A 26,841-nucleotide genomic window follows, 5' to 3' on the forward strand; every position below is an offset into this window, starting at 1 on the left:
GTATACCTGTGTACTTCAACATTTATATTTTATAATAGATAACACTATGTGTAAGTAGTGAGTGGAAAACGATAATCCACTCTTTTGTCCTTTAAACATTTTATACTCAAACTTTTTCTCTATATATTTAAGAAACTATTGTTGAAAATATAATTAATATATTACATAAGATAATACCATAATACATACTTGTTACATCTGCTAGTTATTGTAAACGTAAATCCATGCGATGTTTATATCAATAAATACTAAAAAGGGTCATTATAAACCAGAGTATATAGAGGCGCCCTAATTAAAATAATAAGAAGCCCAAATGGAAACAAAACAGTGTAGCCAAACTGCAAAAAATATTTTATTGTATGTAAAGTATAGTGCAATATTTATTGTATTTTAATTAGTGACATGTCTGTCTACCTGTCCTTAGTACATATTATATTAAATAATATATTTATATTTTATATAATTAACAATTAATCACCTATATCATGACTATATAGTTTAAACTGTGTTCAGACGTAGTATTGATATTTGATATTATTCATAAATTAAATAGTATAAAAAAATAATAATACCTATCAAGTGTTTATAAAAATACTAATCATTAACACAACAGAACTAATTGGAGAGGTGAGATTTTTTTTTTTATTTAACATAAACAATCTATACAGTTTTGCACAATAAGTTTATATGATGAGAGTATTAAAAATATATGAAAGTTGTGAATTAAGCAGCCACCCACTAGTGACTCTTAACTATTGATAAGTTAGTTGTTTTTTTTTTTTTTAATTTGGCCATGATACGTTAGACATAAAAGTTTTGTAAAAGGTCACGGCACCATTTCCTTTTTAATCTGCGGTTAGAATTTCCTGGGAGAGTAAGGATGGAAAGATCTTTTATGAGAGGGTTATGATGAGTTTGGAGTCGTTAATGTTCGTGTGTAAAAAAAACGTGCCTCCTCAACTATTGTTTTCATATAAAGATCGTTATGAAGAGCGTGATTAGAAATATAGGGTGGAGCATTGGATAATCGTCGGAATGATATGTTTTGGAACGTTTGAATTCTATTAGTGTTAGATTTTTTTGCTACACCCCACAGTTGATGTCCATACGTTCAAATTGGTTTGAGTAGAGCTTTGTAGATTATTTGTTTGGTGTTTAGGGTGGAGCACTTATTCCCAATAAGCAGCGGACTAAGCATACGCATGCGATTATTTAGGGTTAGTCGTTTGGTTTGGAGGTGTTTTTTCCATGTGAGTCTTGTCAAGGAATAACCCTAAATATTTAACTGTATCGGATTTGGAAATTAGTACATTGTTGAGAGTAATGTTTGGACATATTCCTTGTTTGAGTGTGAATGTTGTGTGTATAGATTTATTTTGGTTAATTTTTACCCGCCATTTATCATACCACTCGGACAAGTGGTTAAGATGTACTTGTAAGTTTGATGAGGCAATTATAGGATCTTCATTGATAGATAAAATAACCTTGTCGTTGGCATAATCCGCTACGATGGTTTGTTGCATAGTGGGTTGGTCTGCTACATAGATGTTAAACAGAAAAGGGGAAAGTATACCACCTTGTGGTACACCCGCTTTGATTGGTGCGATTTCTGATATCGACGAATTAAATTGAACTTGGAAGTGTCTATCAGTTAAATAAGATTTAATTAATAGGTATAGTGGGGAGGGGAGAAATTTGTTAAGTTTAAATCATACCAAACCCGGTCGAAGGCTTGTGCAACGTCTAGAAAAATACAAGAGCAATAAAGCTTTTTTCCAAGGGATGTACAACTCGATGTAATTAATGTATTGTGCTAGGTGAATTGCGGAACCCGAACTGAGTATTTGGAAGTATAGTATATTGTTAGTGATAATATGTGGTATTATGCGTCTTAAAATGAGTCTTTCTAAAATTTTTGAAAGGAATGGCAAGAGACTCATTGGTCTGAATGAAGTTAGGGTATCGAGTGGTTTGTCAGGTTTAGAAAATAGTCCTATTTTAGAGAATTTCCATAACATCAGAAAATATGACAATCTGAGAATAATATTAAATATATATGTTGTTAGTACTATGGCTTTTTTAGGAAGGAACCTAACTACTTCGGACGTAATCAGATCAAAGCCGAGTGATTTTTTGAGTGAGTATTTTTGGATGGTAGTCCATAGCAGTTAGAATTTCTATTCGGAGTAAATCAAACAAAAGGTTTTGATTGGTTTTTCGTTTTAGTTTAGAGTCCTGAATATTCTCCTAAAAGTCCCCGGTGATAACACTTGTGCTTAATCTTTTAAGGGTGAAAATTGCTCAAAAATCAGTTTTTCACAAATACCTCCTAAAATATCAACTGGACAATTAAATTACCTATATAATAAATTAAAGCTGAGTAAATTATCTATAAAACATTATCAAAGGTCATTAAGCCTACAATCAAAAAGCTTCAAGAAAAAAATTAAGTAAAAATTAGTATTTATCAGAATTTTTTTCCGAGAGAGATATTTATGAAAATCGTCGTTGTACGGTCTATACTACATTTTTCTTACTCTATTTCTATTCCACATCACCTACGGAGGTTGAGTACTAGGTGCGTTTTTTTTTTACGTAGTATCCCTAGTAGACCTATTCCACAACTAAAAAACAATATTACGAATAAAAATAAAAAATGTACCATTACATTTTGAGTTAGATTTCTTCTTCTTCCTCCATCTCATATCCGTCGCTATAATAGATATTTTCTGATGTTTCAATTTCTTCAGCTGCCTGCTCCATGACATCGTTAGGGTTAATAGAAGTATTATTGGAATTATCATTCTCCTCGACCGTACTTTCAAGTGGGGGTGAATTGTAGCATGATTGCCCGTGACAGTTAGCGCAAACTACTGAGCAGTCCAATCCTAGTTTTCGACAGCCGCATAGTGCTCCACAACCTTTCACGCACTTACAGAAAATCATATTAAGAAGGCAATCTGAGGCAGGGAATTGCAACATTCTCCTAGGCATTAAGACACCTTTCCTTAAAATCTAACCCCAATATGTGGGATTCAAATCATTACCCAACCATTTCTAAACCTGGTAGTAAACACGTAACAGGTGCATCTCAGCAGCATCAGCAGTCGGTGGAAGTAGATTTAATTTTACTGGCTTATTTTTACTCACAGATTGAATAAAACTCGAGTATCTATACTCGTTAAGAAAAGTTTCGTCGATGGGTGCTAATTTTTTTATATTGTTCTAAATATTTAAATTTAAATATAGAAATTGTCTTACAAATTTTACTAATAAATTTCTTGTTATTAGTTGTATAATAGAATATTTGAGTTAAAAAAGTATTATTAAAAGTATTTATTAATTTTTTTTTTGTTTTTGATTTTCAATAACTCATGTTAAAAGTGTTTAGCCCTTCTCATAAAAAATACTGGCTATGCCTTTAATTATAATGTATTTATATATATATTATTTACTCATAATCAAAGCTGGGCACTAACTAGTTAGAAAGTTAAAATTAGGTAAGTTAAAAAGTTACTTTTTAAGTAATTTTGTTTCACCTTTCATGTTCTAATAACCGACAAGTGATATACAAATTAATTTTCAAGAGATTGAAATTATTACTTACTTAATTAGAACATTTTGACCATTTTTACTAGGTGTTTAATTCAATTTTTCAGTTTTAACCAATAATTGAAATTAGATAACTTATTATTTACATTTTAACAAAAAAAGTTTTTTAATCTATAAAAAAAAATAACTTCTAACTTCTACTTTAACTTTAGTTACTATTTTCACCAAACTAACTTCTAACTAACTAAGTTAGAAATGTTGACAATTTCAGAAACTAACTTATATCCTAACTTAGATAGTTTTTTTATTAAAGTAACTTAACTTCAACTAGTTAAAAAAATGACTAACTTGCCCAGCTTTGCTCATAATACAGATTAAAAAATATTAAAATACCTCAGGATAAATAATAAGTTATAGGTATAGCTATTTCAAATAATTTCAATAATATTAATAATGAATACCTGTCCCAGTCATATACATGTTTAAGCCGCCTCTGTTAGGTAATAAAGAGTTATTAATTATAATAGTATCGATTAAATAATTTCAAAATAATATGGTTACTATGGCATAATTTATGGTACATAAGGGAGATTTTTTCAAGAGGTATAATAAATATTTCAAATAGGTACTAACTTGCAGTAATGGGTCAGAAACATCATCTGGCCAATTTACATAAGATTTAACCAAATCATCATTCGTAAAATACAATTCACATATTTTTTTCACAATAGTAACTTTATTATTATTTTTAGAAACTACATTATTCCATAATGTATTTAGAATAGGGTCGGCAGGTATAAAAAATAGAGTACACTTCCTAAATGTTTTTTCATGACTCTTGCAGTTTGAACAGAGCATTTATAAACCATTTTAAAATATTTCAATATGCACTTATTGTTACAGTTTTTTATTACTGTCACCGCGATTGATAATTAGTATTACTCGTAATATTTTACAATGAATACGGATAAATGGTAATATTGGTAATTGTATACATAACATAAAATAGCTATTGAACATTTTTTTGTTTATTTTTAGCATAGACTTTTAGTCCGTAATTTTCAGACAATCCAGAGCTGTACAATAAAATAGCCGGTAAGTCTGTTTCAATGTAAACAACTACTAACTATTTAACTAATTTAATATTCTAATTAATACTTTGAGTTTAAGTTCATTTCTTTTTTGGTACTTAGTTACAATATTTTTAAATTGTTTGGATACTAGGTTTATTTTAATTTAACAAGTAACATGTAAACATTGTTTTATTCTGTGATGTAAGGTTTGTACACGTTGACTAGGAGATGGCGCCACAATCGCTCGTTGACTTTCCGTAACAGATGTGGATCTTTTTATTATATTGTGCAGTATTATTCGTTTCCAGTCCTGTTAATCTTAGTCCGTGGTCATGGTCCACCGTCCACCGTATATATCCACCTTGGTATCGTAGTTCTAGTTAATAATAAATTACGATGACGATTACGAGTTTACCAAAATAACGAAAAATAAACGTCCGACGTGTTCGCGTCGAATGAAAATAAACTTTTATCGATTATACAACAACAAATATGATAAATATGAAAAATAACAAAAAGCGTTCGACGAATTGAGATGATGCCATCAAATGACGTAAAAAAACAAGTCGACGGTTTGGAGTTACGGTACGGTAAGTCACGTCGGAGCCAGTCAAAATGTTGTGCGTGGTCGTGCGTGAGACGGGAGAACGTTGGACACGGAAAAAAATCGTCTCGACGGTCGGACGACAGCGACGTCGTGCCTACGGTACGCGATTCGAGTGCGAATAAAAGTGGTAAGACGAGTTTCGTCGGTGACAATGAGTAGGTACCTAACACGTATAACTAAAAAGTGCACAGCTGTCGTGTACTGAATAATTACAAACGACGAACCGTAATATATCATACGCATTGTATCACATGTACGGTCCGCTAGCAATATTTGATAAGAGAATTCAAGGGTTCCCAAAATCTATTGCTAATCGTCAATTTGTTGCCTATCTTAATCCTGAAAATCTATTGCTAACGTTCAATTGTTTGTTTATTGCCTACCTACCAAATATATTTTGCTGTTCGACTCATCAGCTATTTAGTACTTTTCTGACCTACGAAAAAATCTATTGCTACTGTTCAATTTCTTTATTTATTACTTATTCAACCTTTAACAAGTCAACAATAACAATAAAACAAAGTGTTCGAACGCGGTTGACTTCAAAATAAATTAAAATAAAATAATTAATAAAAATAAATTGAGTTTTAACCTTTTAAAAAGGTTTGTTTTTTAATAATGTTTTTTTTCGAATTTCCATACTGGCGGGTAAAATACATTAATTTGAATGAGATTTAAAATAAAACTTGGTTTAAATCTTTGCTGTGGCTACACTGTTCAATGGTTATTTAATCAGTTTATTTTGATAATGGAGTTGCCGCAATGCCGCATTCCACGGTTTAAGATCTTTCCTTTGATATAATCTGTGGTCGCATCTAATTCAACTGTACTTAAAAATTTAATTTTTAATCATAATTTATTGATAATATGAATAATATATTATAATAAACATTTTACTATTTTTACAGCCAAATTGTCATAAATTTGTTTTTTTACTAAATATTAGCCGTGATCCTAACTATCGAACTTCAATTAAGAAAACACTAGAATTGTAATAAGAAGCACACTAAAGGTAACTTTAAAATCGTGATTTTATCAGTTAACTAAGTAATTGATATTTTATTTAAAAGATTGTTCAAGGAGTATTAATGTTTTTACTAATTCACCAAAAGTTATATAATAATTCAGTAAAAAAAATAACCAGTCCATACAATAGATAGAATACTAATTATTACTATTTAGTATTTACTTAAGTACCTATTGATTAAAATATAATTTGATTATTATGAATTGATGATATTATAATATTATTTTATCTGAAAAATAAATTACCAAAATCGAAAGAATAACCAAGTTTTGTCTGATGGTTCCACGTGATAAAAAAAAAAATTAATTAACTTAACTGTAAAATAATGATAATTAACTGTAAAAAGCTAAGTAAAAAAAAATTAACTTTTTAACTTTTTAATAAGTTAATGCCCACCATTGTAAGTTAGACATAGGTTTATAAGTTGTCTTTTAAAAGTAATTTATAAATTATTACAATTTTAATTTATTGAGTTAAGTTAAAGTAAAAGATTTATGTATTGTCTACCTACATAAATTGTTAGTATAGTGTCAATGTTTAGGAATGTAAGAGGAAGAATTTAAACACATTATAAATACCTAAACATATTGTTTCTAAATCGAATACCTAATTTTTTAAATCTAGTGGATTTTTACCCCGGGGTAAATATTCACTTATGAAAATATCATCTGTGAAATTTTACTAGGGTAAAATATGCCTAGCGAGATTTTACTTGGGGTAAATAATCGCTAGTAAAATTTTACCGGAAGTAAAAAATCGCTAGTGAAATTTTACCCGTGGAGAGGTAAAATATACCTAGCGAAATTTTACCGGGGTAAATAATCGCTAGTGATATTTTAACTCAGTGGGGTAAAATATCACTGAGGTACATTTTCGCGGTTACACTGGCATTACCATCATAGTAATGCTATATTGGCTGTAGTATTAGTATACAGAATGTGGAAAAGTCGGTGTTAGATTGACACACACCACGTCACCACTGCACGTGGCACGTCTACACAACAATTACAACACAGGGGGCTAGTATTAAAAAAAGTATTAAAAGATTTATTGCATTACATTTTCTTTGATTAAGACTGGTTAAAGATTTTCTAAATAAAACGTTTTAATTTTGGTTTCCATGTTATTTTTCCAAAAATCATCGTCTTATTTTATTTTTACATACATCAAACCTGTAATGATTAGTTTTTTATAGTACATATCTATCTACCTATCCAGTAATCCTCATTCACTAATTGTTTCCAAGAATCGATGTGAGGTAATAGCATTCATTATAAAATATCTTATAAATATTAAGATTTAAACGATAAAAATCAAATGCTAATTATAAATATAAATTATTCTTCATTTAACACAGGCCTTAAGGCACCAACGAAAATGCTTAATTCTATAATCGATAATATTTAAAATATTTTTGAAAAAAATTTTGACAAATTGAAACATAAAAAAAAAATCAGACATAATTTAATCAACAAATTACAAACTAATGAAAAAATAAAAGCATGGGTTGAAATTAATGCCGATTGTGTTGAACATAAATTATATATTACAGAACAGCTTTGTGTGAAAAACTTATTTTCAAAAAACTTGTTATTCGCAAAATACATTAAGATTTTGAAATAAGCGCCCATAAAGCATATCGAGAAGTATTCTCAAGTATTGAAATTCAAGCATGTCGATTTCATTTAGGACAGTATTGGTGGCGAAAAGTAATTAAAGTTAAAATGTATTATAAATATATACATTATAAAATTATAATATTAAAGGTATTAACTTTACAGATAAATGCTGTGCAGCAACTCTGTACAGCATAATATACTAACGACGACGAGTTAGGAAAATGGTTGAAACTATTTTTCGGGTTGCCATTCCTATCACCACATGTCCACATGAGATAGAAAATACATTCGTTGAACTTGTATAGTTGTATCTATATGTCCAAATATAGATATAGGATGCTTATTTTCTGATCATATATTAAATACGTACGTAGAAGATGATTGTCTATTTCCGCCAAAAATTTGGGCTCAAGAGCCATCAGAAAATCCTCGGTAATACTAAATAACTATACATAGTAACATAGTAGATACTATAACCTAACAAGTTTTCTTATATATTTTTATTGTTGTTAGTACAACAAATGGATCGGAGAGTTTCCATAGTACATACATGCCCAATTTCATAATCCACACCCTTCTATTCATTTGGTTATATCCGTTCTGAAGAAAACATAAGAGACCAAAACTATATCAGCATCTAAAGGGCGTTTCAATAAAATGGCATTAGCCGACAAACAACGTTTAAACCACACAATTAACGAATACAAAAAATATTTGATTCATAAAAATATAATAAAATATTTATCAAGTATTATATAATTATTTTTTTTACATTTTTAAAATTTTAAAATTTTTTACCTCTGTCCTATAGTAAAATATCCAAGTTTAAAATATCCAGGGATAAAATAATCAATGTATAGGACAAAATATCCAAATAAAAAAAAATTATAAAAATCTGTATTTTTAATACTCATAATTTTGTTGATTATAAATTTGTTCATTTTTAAAGCACATTTTAATAACTTTATACTTTATAATACAGTGGGTAATAAAATAATAATAAAAATAATATGTTGCCTTATATAATAATCATATCTACAGTAAATAGTTATAGATTATAGTTTTAATAATATTTAAATAAATATAGTCAGTTAAAATTAAAATTATAAAAAATCTGTTTAAAAAGAGGTAATAAATTGTATAAAATATCGTATTAATATCATATAAATTATCGCATTATATTTGCTATTGCAATTATAAAAATATCTTATTCTTTTTCACTATTAATATATTTAAGACAAAGAAGCTTAAGTTTTTCTTGCATCTTTACATATTTTTCGTTTTACGACTTACGCGTACGCCGATAAATTTACATTTTTGTGTTCAATCGTATGTGTATGTATGCCTATTGCCTATTTTGGGTAGGTAGACAAATGCTGAAATGCATACTTATAATATATAATAGCTACCTACAAGTCATCTGCCCTAATAATAGTTATTGGTTTAAACAGTTGAAACAATATAAAGAACATAATCGTGTATACTGTATTACTGTATAATAAAGATCATACATTTTATACGCCATACATATTATTATATTATGTCTACATTTCTGTCCTATTGTATTTAACGTACCGCGTATTACAAATAATGAAATAAATAACTCCGAAATAACTATAGTTTAAATAGCAATGGCCAATGACGTTCCCATAAGTTCAAATCAAGTGTCTCTTAGTTGTTGAATAGATATGATAATGTTTTTAATTTTTAATTGTGCTTTTGTGCTTCTTGAAAAATTAAAGATATTCATTGAAATTCTGAATTTAAGATTTCAACCCTTTCAAAAATAATAATCATTATTTCTATTTTCTGTATAAAACAAAAAGTAAAAAATAAGAAATTGTTTGCTATAACCACTGACTTTTGCTCCATTTTCATTTTTTTCCTTGGAAATATTATCAAAAAATTCTATTAATACTGCATAATTATCATACATCTCCTTGTTAGACAAAATGAACGAAGAGTTTTGGAATTAATTATGATTTATGATTTATGTCTTGATCATCTTGAAGAGTATTACAGAGTTGGGACTTATCTAGATGAAAATGTCATTATCTATTATCTTATCTAGATAAAAATCTACTGATCATCTATTTTTTTATCTTAGATGAAAACTTCGGTCATCTATATCAATTTATCTAGATATTTTTTATACATATTATGTATTTTTTAATATTTTCGTATATAGATATCTACATTTTTGTACGAAATCAAAAACCATAACAGTATACTGTAACAGAAAGTACATAGTACACACTATTCTATAATAATTCTATTCTGTGGCATGATAAAATTTTATCATGTTCTGTGGTACAAATTTAAAGCATTCACAAAGTAATTTTATACTTTGTGAATGCTTAATATCCTGATTCTTAATAATCAGTAATTAAATGGTAGTTGGCTGTTGTGTTATTTGATATTTCCGTTTATTATTTATTTTAATGTTTCTGTAGGTTATTACTTATTAGTTATTTCTGACCGTGGCGACAGAAAAACATGATGATATAATTACTATTATTATAATAAAGATTATTAAGATTTCGTATTCCTGCGTATACTAGTTTATGTTTATCTATATATACTATTATATATATTGTTTACAATACGTATACTATTTTTCCATTGTAAATCCCGTGGAATTACCCATAAACTACCATTACCTATTGCAATTATAAATAGTCTTATAATATATGATTATGTGTATATGTATAAATAATATATTTTCAAATAATTAATCGATTATTTTCTATCGATTTTTCTCTTCATCAATTGGTCGTTTATTAGTCGATGTCTGTAGCTGTTATTCCTTAGATTTTAATCTTTGATCGTACTCAGACCTGTGCGGTACTGCGGTTGTGCTGATCTGCCTGATCTATATTCTATATCACTGTATGTACCAAGTATTTCCATTTTTGTTTTATTAATATTAAATATATTATATTATTATTATTATCAATTAATATTATTATTATATATTTGCTGATAAATTCCTAGATTATAATTCCCTAATTATAATAAGGTACTTGTGCGTTATTGCGACTATCTCGATGTCGAACGCATGGCGTGCCATGCACGTCTGTGTTTAATAGTCTAATACGTATACGTGTATAATAGGTAATACAAAACTATCCTTAATCATAATATCCATAACCATTAAATATATAAATATAAATTAATTATATCACAGTTAAAAATACATTATTAATTGTAGTTTGTTGTTTGTTTATATTTTAAAAAATGTTTAAAGGTAAACAATTTAGTAGCATTGCTTTCTAATGTTGTGGCTAACAAGAATTATAGAGGTTTTTCAAACAAAACTGCTTTACACAATATAATTAATGCGCTACGCGCAGCTTTTAAAGCTTTTTTAATTTTTATGTAATTATTTTAGATGTTTCCCGCTAATTATATCCATATGATCCGTATGATGGCGTACCAGCAGCAACTGTCGTACCAGCAGCAGCAACCGTTCCAGCAGAAGCTGTCGTACCAGCAGCAGCAACCGTTCCAGCAGGAGCTGTCGTATCAGCAGCAGCAACCGTTCCAGCAGGAGCTGTCGTACCAGCAGCAGCAACCGTTCCAGCAGGAGCAACCGTACCAGCAGCTGCTGGTACAACAGCAACCGTACCAGCAGTGGCAGCAGCAGCAGCAGCAAGGGCAGCAGCGGCAGCAGCAGCATATGTTTAACGGCAGTACGTTTGATAATTAATTTCATTTCAGTTAACATAATATACCTACTTTGATTAAAACATTTAAATTTTAATTAATTACAGAATGCCACACCTGTCACAAAATAGGCCACAAAGCTGCGAAATGCCATAGGCGCCTTAAAAAAGGTATTGATGATATTTACGATAATTATGTTTTTATCACAAATAATTAATATTTTTAATAAATAAAATTGTTATTCTTAATCGTGTAAAATATCTATATCAAAAACCGTATAAAATATCTATATCAAAAATTCAAAGTTAGTATAACATAACATTAATAAACAACTACATATACCTAATAGGTAAATATATTTGCCTATAAGTAATTAAAATATTACCATTTATCCTAATCGTTATTCAATGTTTATTGTTTTATTTATTGAAATCAACATATTTATAAACATTAGTAGGTATATATTGCAATGTATGTATTTTAATGATTTTTAGGCATGTATAAATCTTAACAAAAATTGAATATACTTTGATTAGATTTATTATGTTAAAATACTAGTTAGATATTTTTAATTTATTGATAAATATATTTTTCAGATAACCGGAAAATCAAGATTAGGCCACACCGCAAACACAGATTTATGACGCCCACTTGTAAGTTGCAAAAACATTTTAGTACTGAAATATTTCTTTTAAAAAATTACCTATATTGGCCTCTTATCTATTAACAATTATATTTTACTATTTATAATTATCTGTTAGAGTAGTATATATGTATATACATAGGAGTGCGCACGGGTAGGGCTGATTGTTAACATTTTCCAGTCACCAACAAAAAAGGTCACTTCGTAATTTGTATTGGAAATTTCTACAATTTTTTTCTTGGGTCGCCATGACAGAGGGGGGGGGGGTCAGATTAAATTTAACCATACCTGATTCAGAAGTCTGCGCACACCTATGTGTATATACCTAAGACTTCTGTTTTTTACTTAAAACTTATAACTTATATTAAAGTGGAGACGGACTTGTATGGGTTTTAAAAAAAAATACCAAACTTGGTCGCCCTCGTACCTCGTATGTGTCGGATATTGTTTAATTTGATTTGTATTGCTAGTGTTTTGCGGTATCTATTGGTTAAATATGATTTTTGTGTATTTTGTAGTTTTTTCACGTGTTTGGGAACCCTGCACTACCTTATCAAATATTGCTAGCGGAACATACGTTTGTATCACCACAAAAAGCTTGATATTTTCACTGTCGTCTTGATCATCCACCGTTCGGCGGGACGCACAAAACACTCGACCGGCCGGCCATTAGTCGGGTGTTCGTGCCAGTTCGTGGCTCGGTTGTATTATATATTATCAAGATGTCTGCCGTCGTTCGGCACCGAGTAGAAGCGGACGGAGGTTGTGCGCCGATCAAGGTCACCCACCACCACCACCACACACCGCAGCGGTGGCGATGGAATTCTTTCGTCTGGGCGGCGGTTACAATCGCGTTCGGACAACGCTATCGCGCGCGGAGTTTCGCGTGTCCCACCACAATATTGAACATTAATCCGTAGGGCAGGACGTGTGCACACGCAGGTGCATCCGGTGTAAGCCTGGTGTTACGCGGCTGGTGGTGGGAACGACTACCACCACTCCCGCCGCCATCATTGCCGTCGAAATGCCTTATAAAATAACTCACGGAGAATGTGTGTGCAGCTATTGTACAATATTCCATTTTCCGTCGTGTTTCAGTCTTCCAAACCCGTTGCTTTTGCCCGTTCGGATACCTACCTGCTTTTATTGAATTCTCAACATTGGTGCGCCGACTTACATTTATCTCGTTTTCTCGACCCGCATTTATAAAAGCACAACATCACGATGTCGACGTTTGTGGTACTCGTAATAACTGTCATCATTAGTATCGGTGCCGGAGCTGACTTGCAAACGGATAAGGATATGCTAGAAGGCGAGTAAATACATTACATTTTTCATTTCGTATTTTTTAGAATTGAATAAGTTATTTTTATAATATTTTTATAATTACTATTATATAGTAGTTATCATTTATAAAACTTTTTGTTGTTGTTGTTGTTGTTGTTGTTGTTGTTTATTAAGTAATTGTCCTTCGGTGTTAAGAAGCTACTTATTATGCGCAGATAAAGGGACTGTGGATTTAAATCATTTATATATTTCTCTAAGGAAAATGGGTAGTTTCAAAAGAGGTTCAATATTTTAATTAAACAAATAATTTTCAACAAGAAATTTTAAAAATTATTATCATTATTCTAATCTAAAATATTGAATTTTGATAAAATTATCGTCCAATAAGTATCAATTTTCATTTGTAAATAATTATAAATAAACAAATAAAATAAAATAAAAACTAAAATAAATGGAATAAAGCTAACTAAATCTTACAAAAATTCTTTAAAAAACCATTGAAAATAGATTTAAAAAAAAAAATCACAAATAAAGTATTGAAACTATTTATTAGTTCATTAAATTATTTTTTTTTAAAAAAAGGTACCTATTATAAACAATTTCTACTGTATATAAATATTTTAAATTAATCAATTTAATATTTTAATAATAAAAAACACGATAACTGCAATAAAAGAAAGATTGAAAACAAAAATAACTACGTTTTATAATATTTTTAATCAAATTAAAATAATATTATAATAGGAGTATTAAGTTATTATTCATAAGTTTGTAATAAATTAACTTATGGCTATGTAATATAATGCAATAGTCACCAAAATAAAAAAGCGAGTAAATGGGTACTGCTCTGCTGTACATTAGGTGCCGTGTGGATCACTACCTATATAGGAATGTTAAATTTGAATCCAATGATAAGTATCATTGTATACGAATAACGATTCCGAACGAAGATAATTAGTCAGCCTAGGATATTATTTCCAGTGATTGGTGAAAAAGGTGGTTTATGTTTTAATGGTCTGATGCCTGAATACACCAAAATTTAAGTTATTTTATAATTATTGTAAGCTAACTTTTAATTAATATTAAGTACTTTTTACTAATTATTATATTTATTTATAATTATTATTATAAATATACATATATAATATATATGCATTATTTTATATGTTTATATATTGTTATATTTTTTCGTAATATCGGCTCCTATATTTTTTCAATATATTTTTCCTTTATTTCTAGACAGAATTCAATTATTAAATAATATTAAAATATTTAATTATTATATTTTTATTTTTTATTTTTATTAATTAAACATTTTTACAGTATTTTATTATTTATAATTATTTTACGGGGACGCCTACAAAAAAAATATTATGATTGAATTTTAATATTAAAGGTGACGGATCAGAATTAGTACTTAAAAATATTCTACAATGGAACCTTAATTATCAGGGGTAATGGTTGGGAGGGGTTCATACGGATAAATAAAAACCACGGTTAATCGAGACTTTATAATATTGAAATTTTTTATTTAATTATAATTAATGTATAATACCTAACTATAAATTAAAGTGGCCGGAGTAGTATATATATATATATAATACACATATTTCACATGATCTCCCTACTACCCATTTGTGATAAGCATTGACAAAGACCTTGAGGTTGTTTCAATATTATTATACATTATAAGTTATCGGGGCTTAAAATATGAAGTTGTCGGAATTGTTTTTTTTGGTTTGAAATAATTTTCTTTACTTCTCGTAGGTACTTGCAGGTACATTTTCTCAAGCATTACATACCTACTGCAACATTTTGAGTCGATTCGCTGTTTTGTTAATTCGAATGAACTTTGAGTGTTGAATTATTAAAGAACTCAAAAAATACATATCTAGTCAGTCGTCAGAGTTAAACAATAATAATAATATACATCATTTAAAAAAAGGGGTTTTAAGTGAAACAGTTTTAAGAAATTGTAAAGGAAATTATAAATATATTAGATTTATCTTGTCAATTTACGCTTACCTACTAAACAATAGGACGCAATCGGAACACAGAAAAGGTAGGGAAAAAATCGTTTACCTGTGTCCGGGACGCAATCGACGAACTCCGCAATTCGATTTGTACCAAATAACATAAAAAGGTACCTTATTTAAGGGTAGTGGTAGTCAAGTTTAATGTAGTATTTTATATTTTCCTTACTATATTTTAATTTTTTTCATATATAATAACGTCATTAAAACACATGTTGATATAATTTTGATAAAATGTTGTGTTTTGTAAATTTGTAATTATCTACCATATACACATAAAAATAAGCCTAACTATACTGTAGGTACTAAAAGTTATTTTAATAGACTCATTAGGATACGTAAAGCTACATTTTATTTCTGAATTCAGATTCTAAACTTCTAAAGAATTTAAAGATTGATCATTAAATTATTACACTTAAACCTAATTACACAAAGTTTTTGAATAATTAACTACCTATTTTTCAAAATGCTATATACCCAGTTTGATTTTACTCGTAACACGCCTAGCTTATCCATCATATAAACTAAACCAACTTATTATATTTATTTTCCATGTATTACAGTCACTCCACAAATTCAAGATGGATGTCCGCCGCTCGAATCCGCAGAATATCAAGTAACCGTGATGAGTTCTATTTCGTTGGTGATCAATGGTTGTGCCTATATCAACTACAATTCTAGTAACGTAATGAGGCAATCGTACAGCTTGTGGTTTGATAGAGTACAACATGGCGGGCAATGTAGTCGTGATCAGGGTACATAATATAAAAACTACTATTTTAGTTATAATACAGAATCTGCTCTATGTCTATGACAAAGATAACACTTCTCGTTTAAAAACAGTAAACCCTTAGTTGCATTAATTATTTAATAAACAATTCATATTATTATCCGATGTAGTGATAGCCGTGCAGGTCACTGAGGGCGTTACCACTTACCACATTAATTATTTAACGACGTAGTAGGTACGTCTTCGGTAAGTTTGAGATGGTTGTGAGAAAGCAGGTAATTGTCTAAAATAAAATACTTGTACTTTATAATATGAATAATAATGTAATACTCTAATATAATAAAACAAATAAAAATAGATAGGCAACTGCTATATAAAAATACTACTGACACTAGTAAGTACTAACTAGGAATGACTAAGTACTCGCGGTGATGTGACTGTAGCAAAGTCCACGACATACATTAGTCTAATAAGTGAATAGTCAGTTTAAACTATCTTTTGATTATCTTCTTCTTTTCGCATTTTTTTAACATAGTCGTAAGTAAACTTGTCAGAATACCATATTTTTTCGCAATATAACTCCTTTATTGACTTCATTTAAAAATATAAAATTTATCGATAATCAACAAACATTTACGTTTCGACATTTTATACGATTACGCTTACGTAAGTATTAGAATTGCAGCACTCAGTACTGCAGCAGTTCGGTGTATCCTAATCGGCTCCCGTAATCCCGTCTATTGTTTACTTATTTCTTAACAGCTCCAGTCAAAAAAAGTTAAACGAAAAGATAAATTCTAAATAGCTTAAAAAATTAAAGCTCAGTTAAGTCAGTGCACCTAAATTAAAAAAAAAACAAAAGTTCATTAGGAATACCTATTATTGATAAATTTTTATCGAGTGAAATAACACGTATGGATTATTTAAAAAATTACCCGATGTATATTTTTTTTGATATATTTCTACTTTTACAAACATTTTTTTCATTTTTTTAACGTTAAAATTTAATATTATAAGCCCTACACTGTATAATTTGTTTTGTTTACTTTCTTATACCTTATAAATACCTTAAAAATGAAAAAAAAAAATAATCAACAAATATTTGCATTTTAGGATTATGGATTTTAATAAAATTGATTTTTTAATTGATCAAAATGTATAGAATTGTATTGTTCAATAGATGGCTTATTTTCTGTAATTATACTACGATTTTTCATCGTAAATAATAATTGTACCGTATAGGCACATCATGCAGAGTAAAAAATTAACACTACTATTATTTTTCTTTATAATTTTTATAATTTATTTAGTTTACACTAACATATGTTTAACCACACTTCTTATGAGACAGTTTTAAGTTGATATGAAATAAAAATGAATTTTTGTTGTAAAAAACCAGAGTCTTTTAGAAATTGATCTTTATTTAAAACGGAAGTTGAATGGGCTACGGTCCTGCAATCAAATTAACCGGTTTGCCCATCAATCTCTTATCTTTATAAAAAACAATAAAATCATAGGTATTTCAGAACAATATTTAATATTTGATAGTGATAAAGTTTATAAAAACAGGTTTATTATACATATCCATACCTCATACTATACCAGTATACTAAATTCATTGAACTCTTTTATTTTTTATGTCGTTCACCAGCGCATAATTTAGGTATGGAACACTTAAGTTTTTACTGTCTGAAAAAATCACCCGTGCTGCCAGAAAACACCAATAAGGGGCGTATGTACTTAAGGCTATACGATGAAACCTCAAACAAAACGGGAAAACCTTATCAAAAATGTGCAGTAAGTAGATTAAATTTAAATTTGTTATTAAATCAGATCCATCATTCCGTTTTTTAAATTATTATAATTAATGTATATATATTTTTTATTTTTACACCTTTTTCAAAAACATAAAATATTTACTACCTAATAATAAATTATTATGTTGGTAAATTAGTATTTTTAATTTTATAATTCATAATGTAAGTAATATAGGTATATCTATTTTAGAATTAGATAATAAGTATATTGTATTATTATGAAATTCAAAATATTTCTGTAGGTATAACAGTGAATGCTGTAGCTTGCAAGAGGTTCAATTTTAAAATTATGTACGTCGTAGGCCATATGGAAAATTAGTGTTTTTGCGAAAAGACTATGCTCTTTTCAAGGGGGTAGCCCGTTTTTGAACTACTTATTATTTTTCCAAACAGCCAGTTGTTTTTTAGGTTTAATGCATACAGACTAAGAGCAATTAGGCCTTTTAAGAATTAAAATCATTTTATGATACTAATCATTTTAATTATTTTATTTTATCAAATCGCAAAAAGTCTAGTCTTTTCGCGAAAAAACTAATTTTCAATATGGTTTTCGACATATATATTAAGTTTATATATACATATGTAACGTGCCAAGTACAAGCAACAGAATAATGTAGTATCGAGTGGTTTGATCTAAAAAAAATGAAGACTTGTTGAATTATTTTAGGTATTTTTTTTATTGAAAAATATTCTATGTTCAAATAATTAAATAAATTAAACTTTGAAAAATATTCTAAGTCCAAATAATAAAATTATTGAACTGGGTGGCGTGAAAGTGCTCGCTCTAACTCTGGTAAATCACGTCTAAAATGTGTCTAATCTGGACCCTCTTATATATCGTCCAGAGACCCCCGCGGTACCGGCAGGTCTCTGCTGATCAGTGCACGTGCATCCGCTCTTCCCACGCATTTGCGTCAACCATATATCGATGATTTCCTGTGAAATTGTAAGCACGTGTGCGATGATGTCGTATGTGACCATGAACGATACCGCTATATAATAATATAATATAATAATATAATTTAATATTATCGATGCGGCCAGCGTTTCCAAGAAAAGCTGCTCCGCTGTTTCAATAGTCTATAGCGTAAGTTGTTTTAATAGTCTATAGCGTTGTTTTACGCTTACTAAATTTAATTGTGTTTTGGCTGATTTTTACCCTTCACTTTTTGGACCCAAGATAACTGATCATTATTTATTCTAACGAACTCGTCTATGATTTCTAAGAAATATCTCCCATTAGGATTTGGTCATTATTATCTATGATTTGATACCTATGTATATTATTATTTAATATATATGACATCACAGCACGTTGCACAAATTAGGGTGGTCCTTATTTTTTAAGTTTCAAAATTTGAAGCAGAGACCCCCAAAATCTGATCTTATGCATGTACAAATAATGTGTGAAAAATTTTGTCAAGATTAGTTAACTCTAAGACGTGCCCTAAGAGGGTTGATTATTTGAACTTGGGGTAGTTTTTCAGTTTTTCCTTATTATCTCATAAACTATTCTACTTACGATAAAAATGTATAGAACGTTTATTATAAATAATCTTATTTCCTATGAAAAATGTTATAATAAAAAATAAGCTCAAATCTATTGACTTACAATAAAATCAATAATAAATATAATGTGCACCATTTCCACTATCGATGGTTTTTAGCATATATTTATAAATCAATGAATAATACGAATAATAGTATTTTATTAAACTAACCTAAAATTAAATTTTCAATACAAATGCTATATTATGAATTATAAATGCAACAAACATATTTTATTCATTTATTTAATTCAAAAAAATAATAGTTATAATTATTATTAATTATATTATGAGATAAAAAAAATATTTAATTAATTACTTAAGTAGGTATATGGTTTCTTAAGAGTATATCGAGTAAATTCAGGATATTGTTTTCTGTAATCTTGAACCACCTAAAAATATCAACATAATATTATTTATTTATTAATATTGAAATATTCGATTTATTTTTAGGTACCTGTAAAACAAATTGTTTTTGATTTTCATTTGTTATAAACTTGTCGTTATATTCTTGCATAAGTTAGACTCCTCGTTCTGCCATATCATTGACTGCCTTTATTGAATTTAATATGCTTTTTCCTTTCTGGTACTCTTCTAATTCATGCCACTTTTCTGGTTGAACTTTTAAAAAATCTTCAGGAATATTGAATCTTTTGAATACATTTTTGGAATTGGGACCTAACAAATCCAAAGGTAAATCTTTATCGAGAAAGTGTTGTACATCTTCAAACTTCACAATGTAATTTTTTTGTGGTTCTCTTTCAGGTTGTTCTTGCAAAATTTTTCAGCCATTTTCAATCGTGCGTCAATACTTAATCTTTCATCAAATATTGAAAAAGCAGAACACTCTTCACTCAAATACCATAAATGATTTATAAATTTCATTATTGCTTTTCTGCTACTTCTTTATCGTTTATTTTATACAGTTCTAATTTTTTTAGAAACATTATATCATTCATTGGAGCTGTAATTTCGTTTGGAGTTAAAAACCATGATTTTGCATAGCACTTAATAATAAAACAACATAATCTTTTTAATGCCTTTTCTTCACGTTGCGTAATTTTGAATTGTTATCGAAATAAAAATATTTTTAAACAATACAACGCTTTTGCCATCCATAGTGCAAGATGATAAGCACCTGGAGCTATAAAACGTATCCTCCATGATGGCATACCTCCTAAAAATATTATTATTAATTCAAGAAATTCTTTATAGTCATCTCTAGGCAAATCTTCTTTAATTTTATTTATACAAAATTGTATTGTTTCGTCAGCAACGTCTTTTAAAATATCATTCAAATTTTTATCGGTAGACCATATTGAATATGAATTTGTATCTATAGTGTTCCATTCTTTTCTGAACTTTTTAAATAATGAAATATCTGGCCCTGTACTTGTTGCTAATTTTACTTCAGTAAATACACCTTGCAGAACTATTTCATACACATGATGCCTACATACCAAGTATAAAATATCACGATCAGTTTTTGCTCTAATATTTGACATGCACCGTTTAATCGACCTGTGTTACTAGCAGTTGTATCAAATACAAAAACCTGTACTTTGTCTAATAAAGACCATTTCTCTAGAGTGTCATATACAGCAGAACTTATTTCATATCTCGTATCCGAATCAAGTTTTGGAACTCTTAACAACTGTTCTACATTCGGTGTTATAACAATTACTGGAAGTCGATCAATTTTCAAATGTCCAGTTATGTCTGGTAATAATTTAGAAACCCAATGAAGTACGTATGATTTAAAATTTAAATTATCAAACCTATATTTCATCTCTTTAAAAATATGCTGTGGAAATTTTTCCCTGGCAGATTTTATTGATGTTCGATATATTAATTTGGATCTACCGATATTGCATCTAAAACTGCAGTTAATATATGGACACAATCCCTGTTACTTATTTTACACTTATCAAAAACAGCTGATAATCGTGGAGATATGATTTCTTTTCTAGCTCTTTTTGTTTTTGTTGGCCCAGATTCAGGTAAAATTTTATCTTGGATACCCGATGTACTAGGAATAAAACGATTTGGTGATTCTAGCAAATTGATACCACAACAAGAGTTCGAATAGTCGGACAAAGATGAATAGTGTACTAATAAATTAAAAAAAAATAATTTGTTAAATTAATGGATTAACTTGTTAATCTAAATAAATAAAATGGATAGAAATCAGTTATGTTGTTATTCAAATAAAATATATATAAATATTTACGGCTTAAATACTTTACTATAAAAAATAAAAATATTTTTTTAATTATATAACACATACCTGGTTCAAGGACTGACTGTTGTTTCTCTTTACGCAATTTCAATTTTTCAATTTTTGTTTGTTTCGTATCAACTCCAAGCATACACCCTTGGCCGTCCTTTTATTCGCTGTGCAATTAAAAATTGTTTGTCTTCGTCAATTTTTATCATAGATAGAGCGTTACCATGTGCTATATCAAACAAATCTTTTAAGCCATCTTTAAATTCTTTTCGTTTGTTTTATTTAATTCACTTGTACGAGTTTTATGATTTTCCAGGTTTCGTAAATCAGTGTACAATTTTTTGCATTTAGCAATACAATCCGAACGATGATGTGTTGGTATGCGAGTTTTTTTCCAATAAATAAGACACTCGTCAATAACTAATGACATGTTTTCTTGTAAACTAAGATTAAAAACACGCATATTATAAAAAAAGTTAAAATATCTCTTTTGAGGGTAACTTTCCACCAGTTATTTGATTTTTTATAATCCCAACCAAAAACACTTGTTTTCGCGACATTTTAAAGTAATATTTAAAAATATAAATAAACGATTAATAGTCACTGATCACCAAATGACTACTTCGATACAGTGTGAGGTTATTCATTCACTATTGTGAATGTATTTTTAAAGAGATAATTTCTATTCTATTTTTAACCCAGATGTAAACAAGTTAATGACCAATATGCAACCAATAATATTATGCATCCATTACGACAATTACGAAAAAATAATATCATTAATTCGTCAATTTAACATAAGACTTTTTATTCGTATATTCAATAAATGTATGGAGATACTGTAAAATCGATATGTAGCAGAAAATGTACACATTATTTTCATTATTGTTTTTCATGTAAATAAATAGATTTAGGCGTATTACCAATAATAACATTTTTTTTAGAAAATAAGATTATTTATAATAAACGTTTTATACATTTTTATCGTAAGTAGAATAGTTTATGAGATGATTAGGAAAAACTGAAAAACTACCCTAAGTTCAAATAATCAACCCTCTTGGGGCACGTCTTAGGTTCAATCAATCTTGACCAAATTTTACACACATTATTTTTATATGCATAAGATCAGATTTTAGGGGTCTCAATTCAAAAATGTTACCTCTATTACTAAGGACCACCCTAATACATATAATATATTACTGTAATTGTATTATTTGAAATTTTAAGCAATTTTTATAATATTTAAAAAATTATTTATTTATTATTAGTTGTAACTTAAAGCGTAAAACGATAGTTTGATGTAATTTGGTCTAACCATAGATTTATTTAATTTGTTCTTGGATTTTTGTTTTTCTTTAATCTGAGGTTACTTATATACTACTTATACTTATATATAATGTATATTGATTAATTTTAATTCTCATTATCCTCGTCCTTACCACAGATGTACGAGACAGTTAACGGAGATGCCACTACATTTAAAATAGCTATTAGCGGGCATACTTCGTGTGATGGCCTGTTACACATGCTTTCTCCCTCACTTCTGCAAATGATCCCCCAGTTTAATAAGGGCTCTGTATTGCTGCTGTTTAACAAGACTAAACTCGACGTGTTAACAACACCGCCGTTGGTTGATATGACAACCACCGAGTCCATAGAATCGATAGCTAAGCGGTATGAGAGACGGGGATACATTTTACAGAATTTCGGAAATCGGCCCAACCCCTTCAGGAAGACCAGGAGATCAGTGGTTCAAGACAGTAACAAGAGGTTAGTATTTTAGCAAAATGCCTCATTACTTATTATATTATTTGATTATAATTTTGTAGTACCAAAGTTATGCATCTATTTAACAAGACTAAACTCGACGTGTTAACAACACCGCCGTTGGTTGATATGACAACCACCGAGTCCATAGAATCGATAGCTAAGCGGTATGAGAGACGGGGATACATTTTACAGAATTTCGGAAATCGGCCCAACCCCTTCAGGAAGACCAGGAGATCAGTGGTTCAAGACAGTAACAAGAGGTTAGTATTTTAGCAAAATGCCTCATTACTTATTATATTATTTGATTATAATTTTGTAGTACCAAAGTTATGCATCTATTTATAGTGGCGTGTGTAGCACTAATGTTTTTGGTTTACCATTGAATTGGGCTCAGCATTTTTTAGCTATATTTTTTTCTTTAAGTCAGACTAGCACGAAAATTCTCCTTTTTTCCAATGATCTAAACACAGTTTTAAATGTAAATACTTTTTACTAGAATAATGATTAATAAAAGAAATATTATTGTTGTGCATCCAATACTTTGAAAGTCTAGAATTATAATATAATATTAATATAATATTTACGATTATTTTTTTAATTATTTTTTTTTTTTTTTTTTGACAATTTTGATAGTACCGAAATGGCTGCTACCATGGACAAGAATAAATCACGTCCACTGTCAATGGAGTTCATGCAACGGCTCTTGCAAATCCAGTTAAGACATAAGCGCTCGTTAAATACAACAATAAATTCATATTCAGATATTACAGGTTATAGTTGGATTCAAGGTTAAGGCCGTAAATAATGATTATAAATATATAATAAGTAATACAGTTTGTTCTAAGTATTACTGTAACAATATGTTTTTGTAATATCTTTCAAATAACCTGTGTTCTTTTTTTATTAAGTGTACAACTTTTTAATTTTTTTTTTCATGTATTCGTAAATTTCATTTAAAAGCTTATAAATTAAAAACAAATTCATGAAATAAATAAATGCTACAAAAACACTATAACTGAGAGCCTACGATCATAGAATAAGTCTGAGAAACAAAAATAATACTTCGTGTTATTCATATTCATTTATAAATTTACTAGTTATTTTTATAAATAAAAATTGTAACATACTTCGTTGTTTGTACTGATTGATGGATGAGGATAATGTGACGGCGTATGACGCTGTTAAAACGTTAAAATGTGTGCATGTTCCTTAGTGCACCGCACTCATAAGTCAAATTTAAATTTTGTGATCACAAAAAAAAGTGTTTCTCTTTAAACAATTACTTTAAACTTAACGTCTTAATAGTGAATCTGTTCCGCTTTTTATTAAAAAAAAATAATTAAATTTTCCATAATATTTTCAAGAGAACCACCGAAGTAAATTGTTGAAATATTTGAACAACATTTTTAAATTACCTATTACATTACAATAATACATTATATAATAATTACATTATTAATTTTCAGAACGAATATAAATAAATGTGTATCTCTTATTTTTCATGATCGAGATACTACTTGGATTCATTCTTGAGCTACCTATTTGTGGTATTTTTAACTCCATTCCTATTAGGATAGAGCTGCAATAGAGGGTTTTATACTCCTCAAAACTCACAGAAAATCTTGAAAAATTTCTATTTATGCCACTGCGCGAGGGTAAAAATATTTCTGGAGTTAACTAGACAATGTATTTTATTTATTTAAATCAATGTGTTTTATATAGGTAATTACAAAAATTAGTATTTAATAATAATACTAAATAAATTTGTTTAGGAATGGAATATTGGTGAATAATTATTATTTTTGTGCAATTAAAAATAAAAACAAAATAATCTATACATTAATTATTAAAAAGTGAATAATATATATATTATAGATATAATAGATGTAACAATGAGTTATGTGGTTTATTATATTTAGGACATGGACACATATTGCATTTTTTGTTAAAATGTTGTCTTAAACAAATTTTGTATAATTTTAAATCACTTACACGTTTAATTCTATCGGAAATTGATAATGCTAAAAATGTTAGGCATTTATAGATTGCGTGATTTAGCTTACATTTAGGCTGGGGCTATATACGGTGTTTTCCGCCGCGTTTCCCGTCGGATTAGCTATACAAGGCGTATCCGTCGAGCGTATTCCGCCGCGGATATCTGTACAATATCTAAAAAAAATTGTAAACCCCATAATTGTTGTATCAATAATATAAATATTGCATCATCGCAATCGAATAGCACAAATTAATAATAGACATTCGTCGATCGATCATTTACAGTAGTTAGTTCGTAGGACAAGGTTTACTGTTTACATTATGCCGAAAATTACACCAGCCCTAATAATTGCCATAAATGAGGCATTGGAAGAAGAAGGAGAGAAATATTTAAACAGGAGGTTTGCGATACATCCCTATTGGAAAAAAAAGGCCAATTCAATATATTATACGAAGACTTACGACGATTTCCAGAAAATTTTTTTAGTTATTACAAAATGTCTGTAAAAACATTTGATGAACTTTTAAATATTGTAAAAAGTGACTTAAAAAAAGAGAAAAATATCAAAGGAGATACAATACCGGCAGTGGAAAGGTTATCGATTACATTAAAGTAAGTGCTAATTTTTTATTTGAATAAATAAGTTTATTATTTTCTTGTTATGGCTTCTCCAATAAAATCAAAATTAAATACTTTATATACTTGTATGCAAATTAAATAAATGGTAAATACCAAGCATTATATTGAAACAAAGAAATATTGTCATGTATGCTTTTAATATTAAAAAAAAAATTAGAATAAAATTTATTATTAAATAATATTTAATATTGACCTAATAGTCAGGTTGTCAGTTGTAACCCAATCTGGGAATTACATTATCGGGAGCTTGCAAAGTATACTCGTTTGTTGTATTCAATTCTGAAATAGATGACGAATACTGAATTGGTTGAAGGGGTAGACAATAAGGTGAAACTGATTCGACTGAACGTTTTTTAGAATATTTTTGAACGACCTGCATCAGTTCAATCCTAGCATCTATTTTACTGGCGTTATCAATTGCCTTCATTACCGGTAATAATGACAGAAGAAAATGTTTGTCTTCATCACCATCCTCGTTTTTATTTTGAGATTTATCCAAAATTTTTAAAAGTTGCTGTTGGAATAAAGAAGGCGAATTGGTATTTTTTCTGTTAATATTTTTTTTTTCCAACATCGATGTTGGCGATGGTTCGTTCAATGGTGCATCA

The 26,841-nt window shown here is 28.8% G+C and overlaps 2 protein-coding genes and 1 long non-coding RNA gene across 6 annotated transcripts; 2 read left to right on the forward strand and 1 right to left on the reverse strand.

Moving 5' to 3' along the window:
* Positions 1–3,026: 3,026 nt before the first annotated feature.
* Positions 3,027–11,587, forward strand: LOC126552476 (uncharacterized). Its single transcript, XM_050207178.1, has 2 exons — positions 3,027–3,116; positions 11,270–11,587. The coding sequence occupies exons 1-2, from the start codon at positions 3,027–3,029 to the stop codon at positions 11,585–11,587; spliced, it is 408 nt and encodes a 135-aa protein (XP_050063135.1).
* Positions 11,588–12,911: 1,324 nt separating this feature from the next.
* On the forward strand, positions 12,912–24,890 carry LOC114130167 (uncharacterized). Of its 2 annotated transcripts, XM_050207869.1 has the most exons (6): positions 12,912–13,499; positions 16,071–16,262; positions 17,889–18,034; positions 23,273–23,598; positions 23,658–23,858; positions 24,232–24,890. In XM_050207869.1, exons 1-6 carry the CDS (start codon positions 13,412–13,414, stop codon positions 24,389–24,391), a joined length of 1,113 nt encoding a protein of 370 aa, XP_050063826.1. In that variant the 5' UTR covers positions 12,912–13,411; the 3' UTR covers positions 24,392–24,890. The 2 variants fall into 2 exon arrangements, with proteins under 2 accessions (XP_050063826.1, XP_050063827.1); XM_050207870.1 differs by lacking the exon at positions 23,658–23,858.
* On the reverse strand, positions 18,730–22,015 carry LOC126552836 (uncharacterized). 3 transcript variants are annotated; one of them, XR_007606281.1, is made up of 5 exons: positions 21,889–22,015; positions 21,380–21,712; positions 20,059–21,320; positions 19,921–19,993; positions 18,730–19,046 (listed from the first exon to the last, which is right to left on the reverse strand). It is a non-coding gene; the product is annotated as an uncharacterized LOC126552836 (long non-coding RNA). The 3 variants fall into 3 exon arrangements; XR_007606282.1 differs by lacking the exon at positions 21,380–21,712; XR_007606280.1 differs by having other exon boundaries at positions 20,059–21,712.
* Positions 24,891–26,841: the final 1,951 nt, after the last annotated feature.

The sequence above is a fragment of the Aphis gossypii genome, chromosome X (assembly GCF_020184175.1).
Source record: "Aphis gossypii isolate Hap1 chromosome X, ASM2018417v2, whole genome shotgun sequence".
In the NCBI taxonomy this organism is placed as follows: Eukaryota; Metazoa; Arthropoda; class Insecta; order Hemiptera; family Aphididae; genus Aphis; species Aphis gossypii.

Bases quoted from the DNA above. Each gene is read 5' to 3' on its own strand.
- LOC114130167 (XM_050207869.1), top strand. From the start codon at position 13,412: ATGTCGACGTTTGTGGTACTCGTAATAACTGTCATCATTAGTATCGGT. The intron at 16,263-17,888 runs GTACATAATATA...GTCGTTCACCAG, and splicing joins GCAATGTAGTCGTGATCAGG to CGCATAATTTAGGTATGGAA. The intron at 23,859-24,231 runs GTTAGTATTTTA...CAATTTTGATAG, and splicing joins GTTCAAGACAGTAACAAGAG to TACCGAAATGGCTGCTACCA.
- LOC126552476 (XM_050207178.1), top strand. From the start codon at position 3,027: ATGTGGGATTCAAATCATTACCCAACCATTTCTAAACCTGGTAGTAAA. The intron at 3,117-11,269 runs GTAGATTTAATT...TAATTATTTTAG, and splicing joins AGCATCAGCAGTCGGTGGAA to ATGTTTCCCGCTAATTATAT.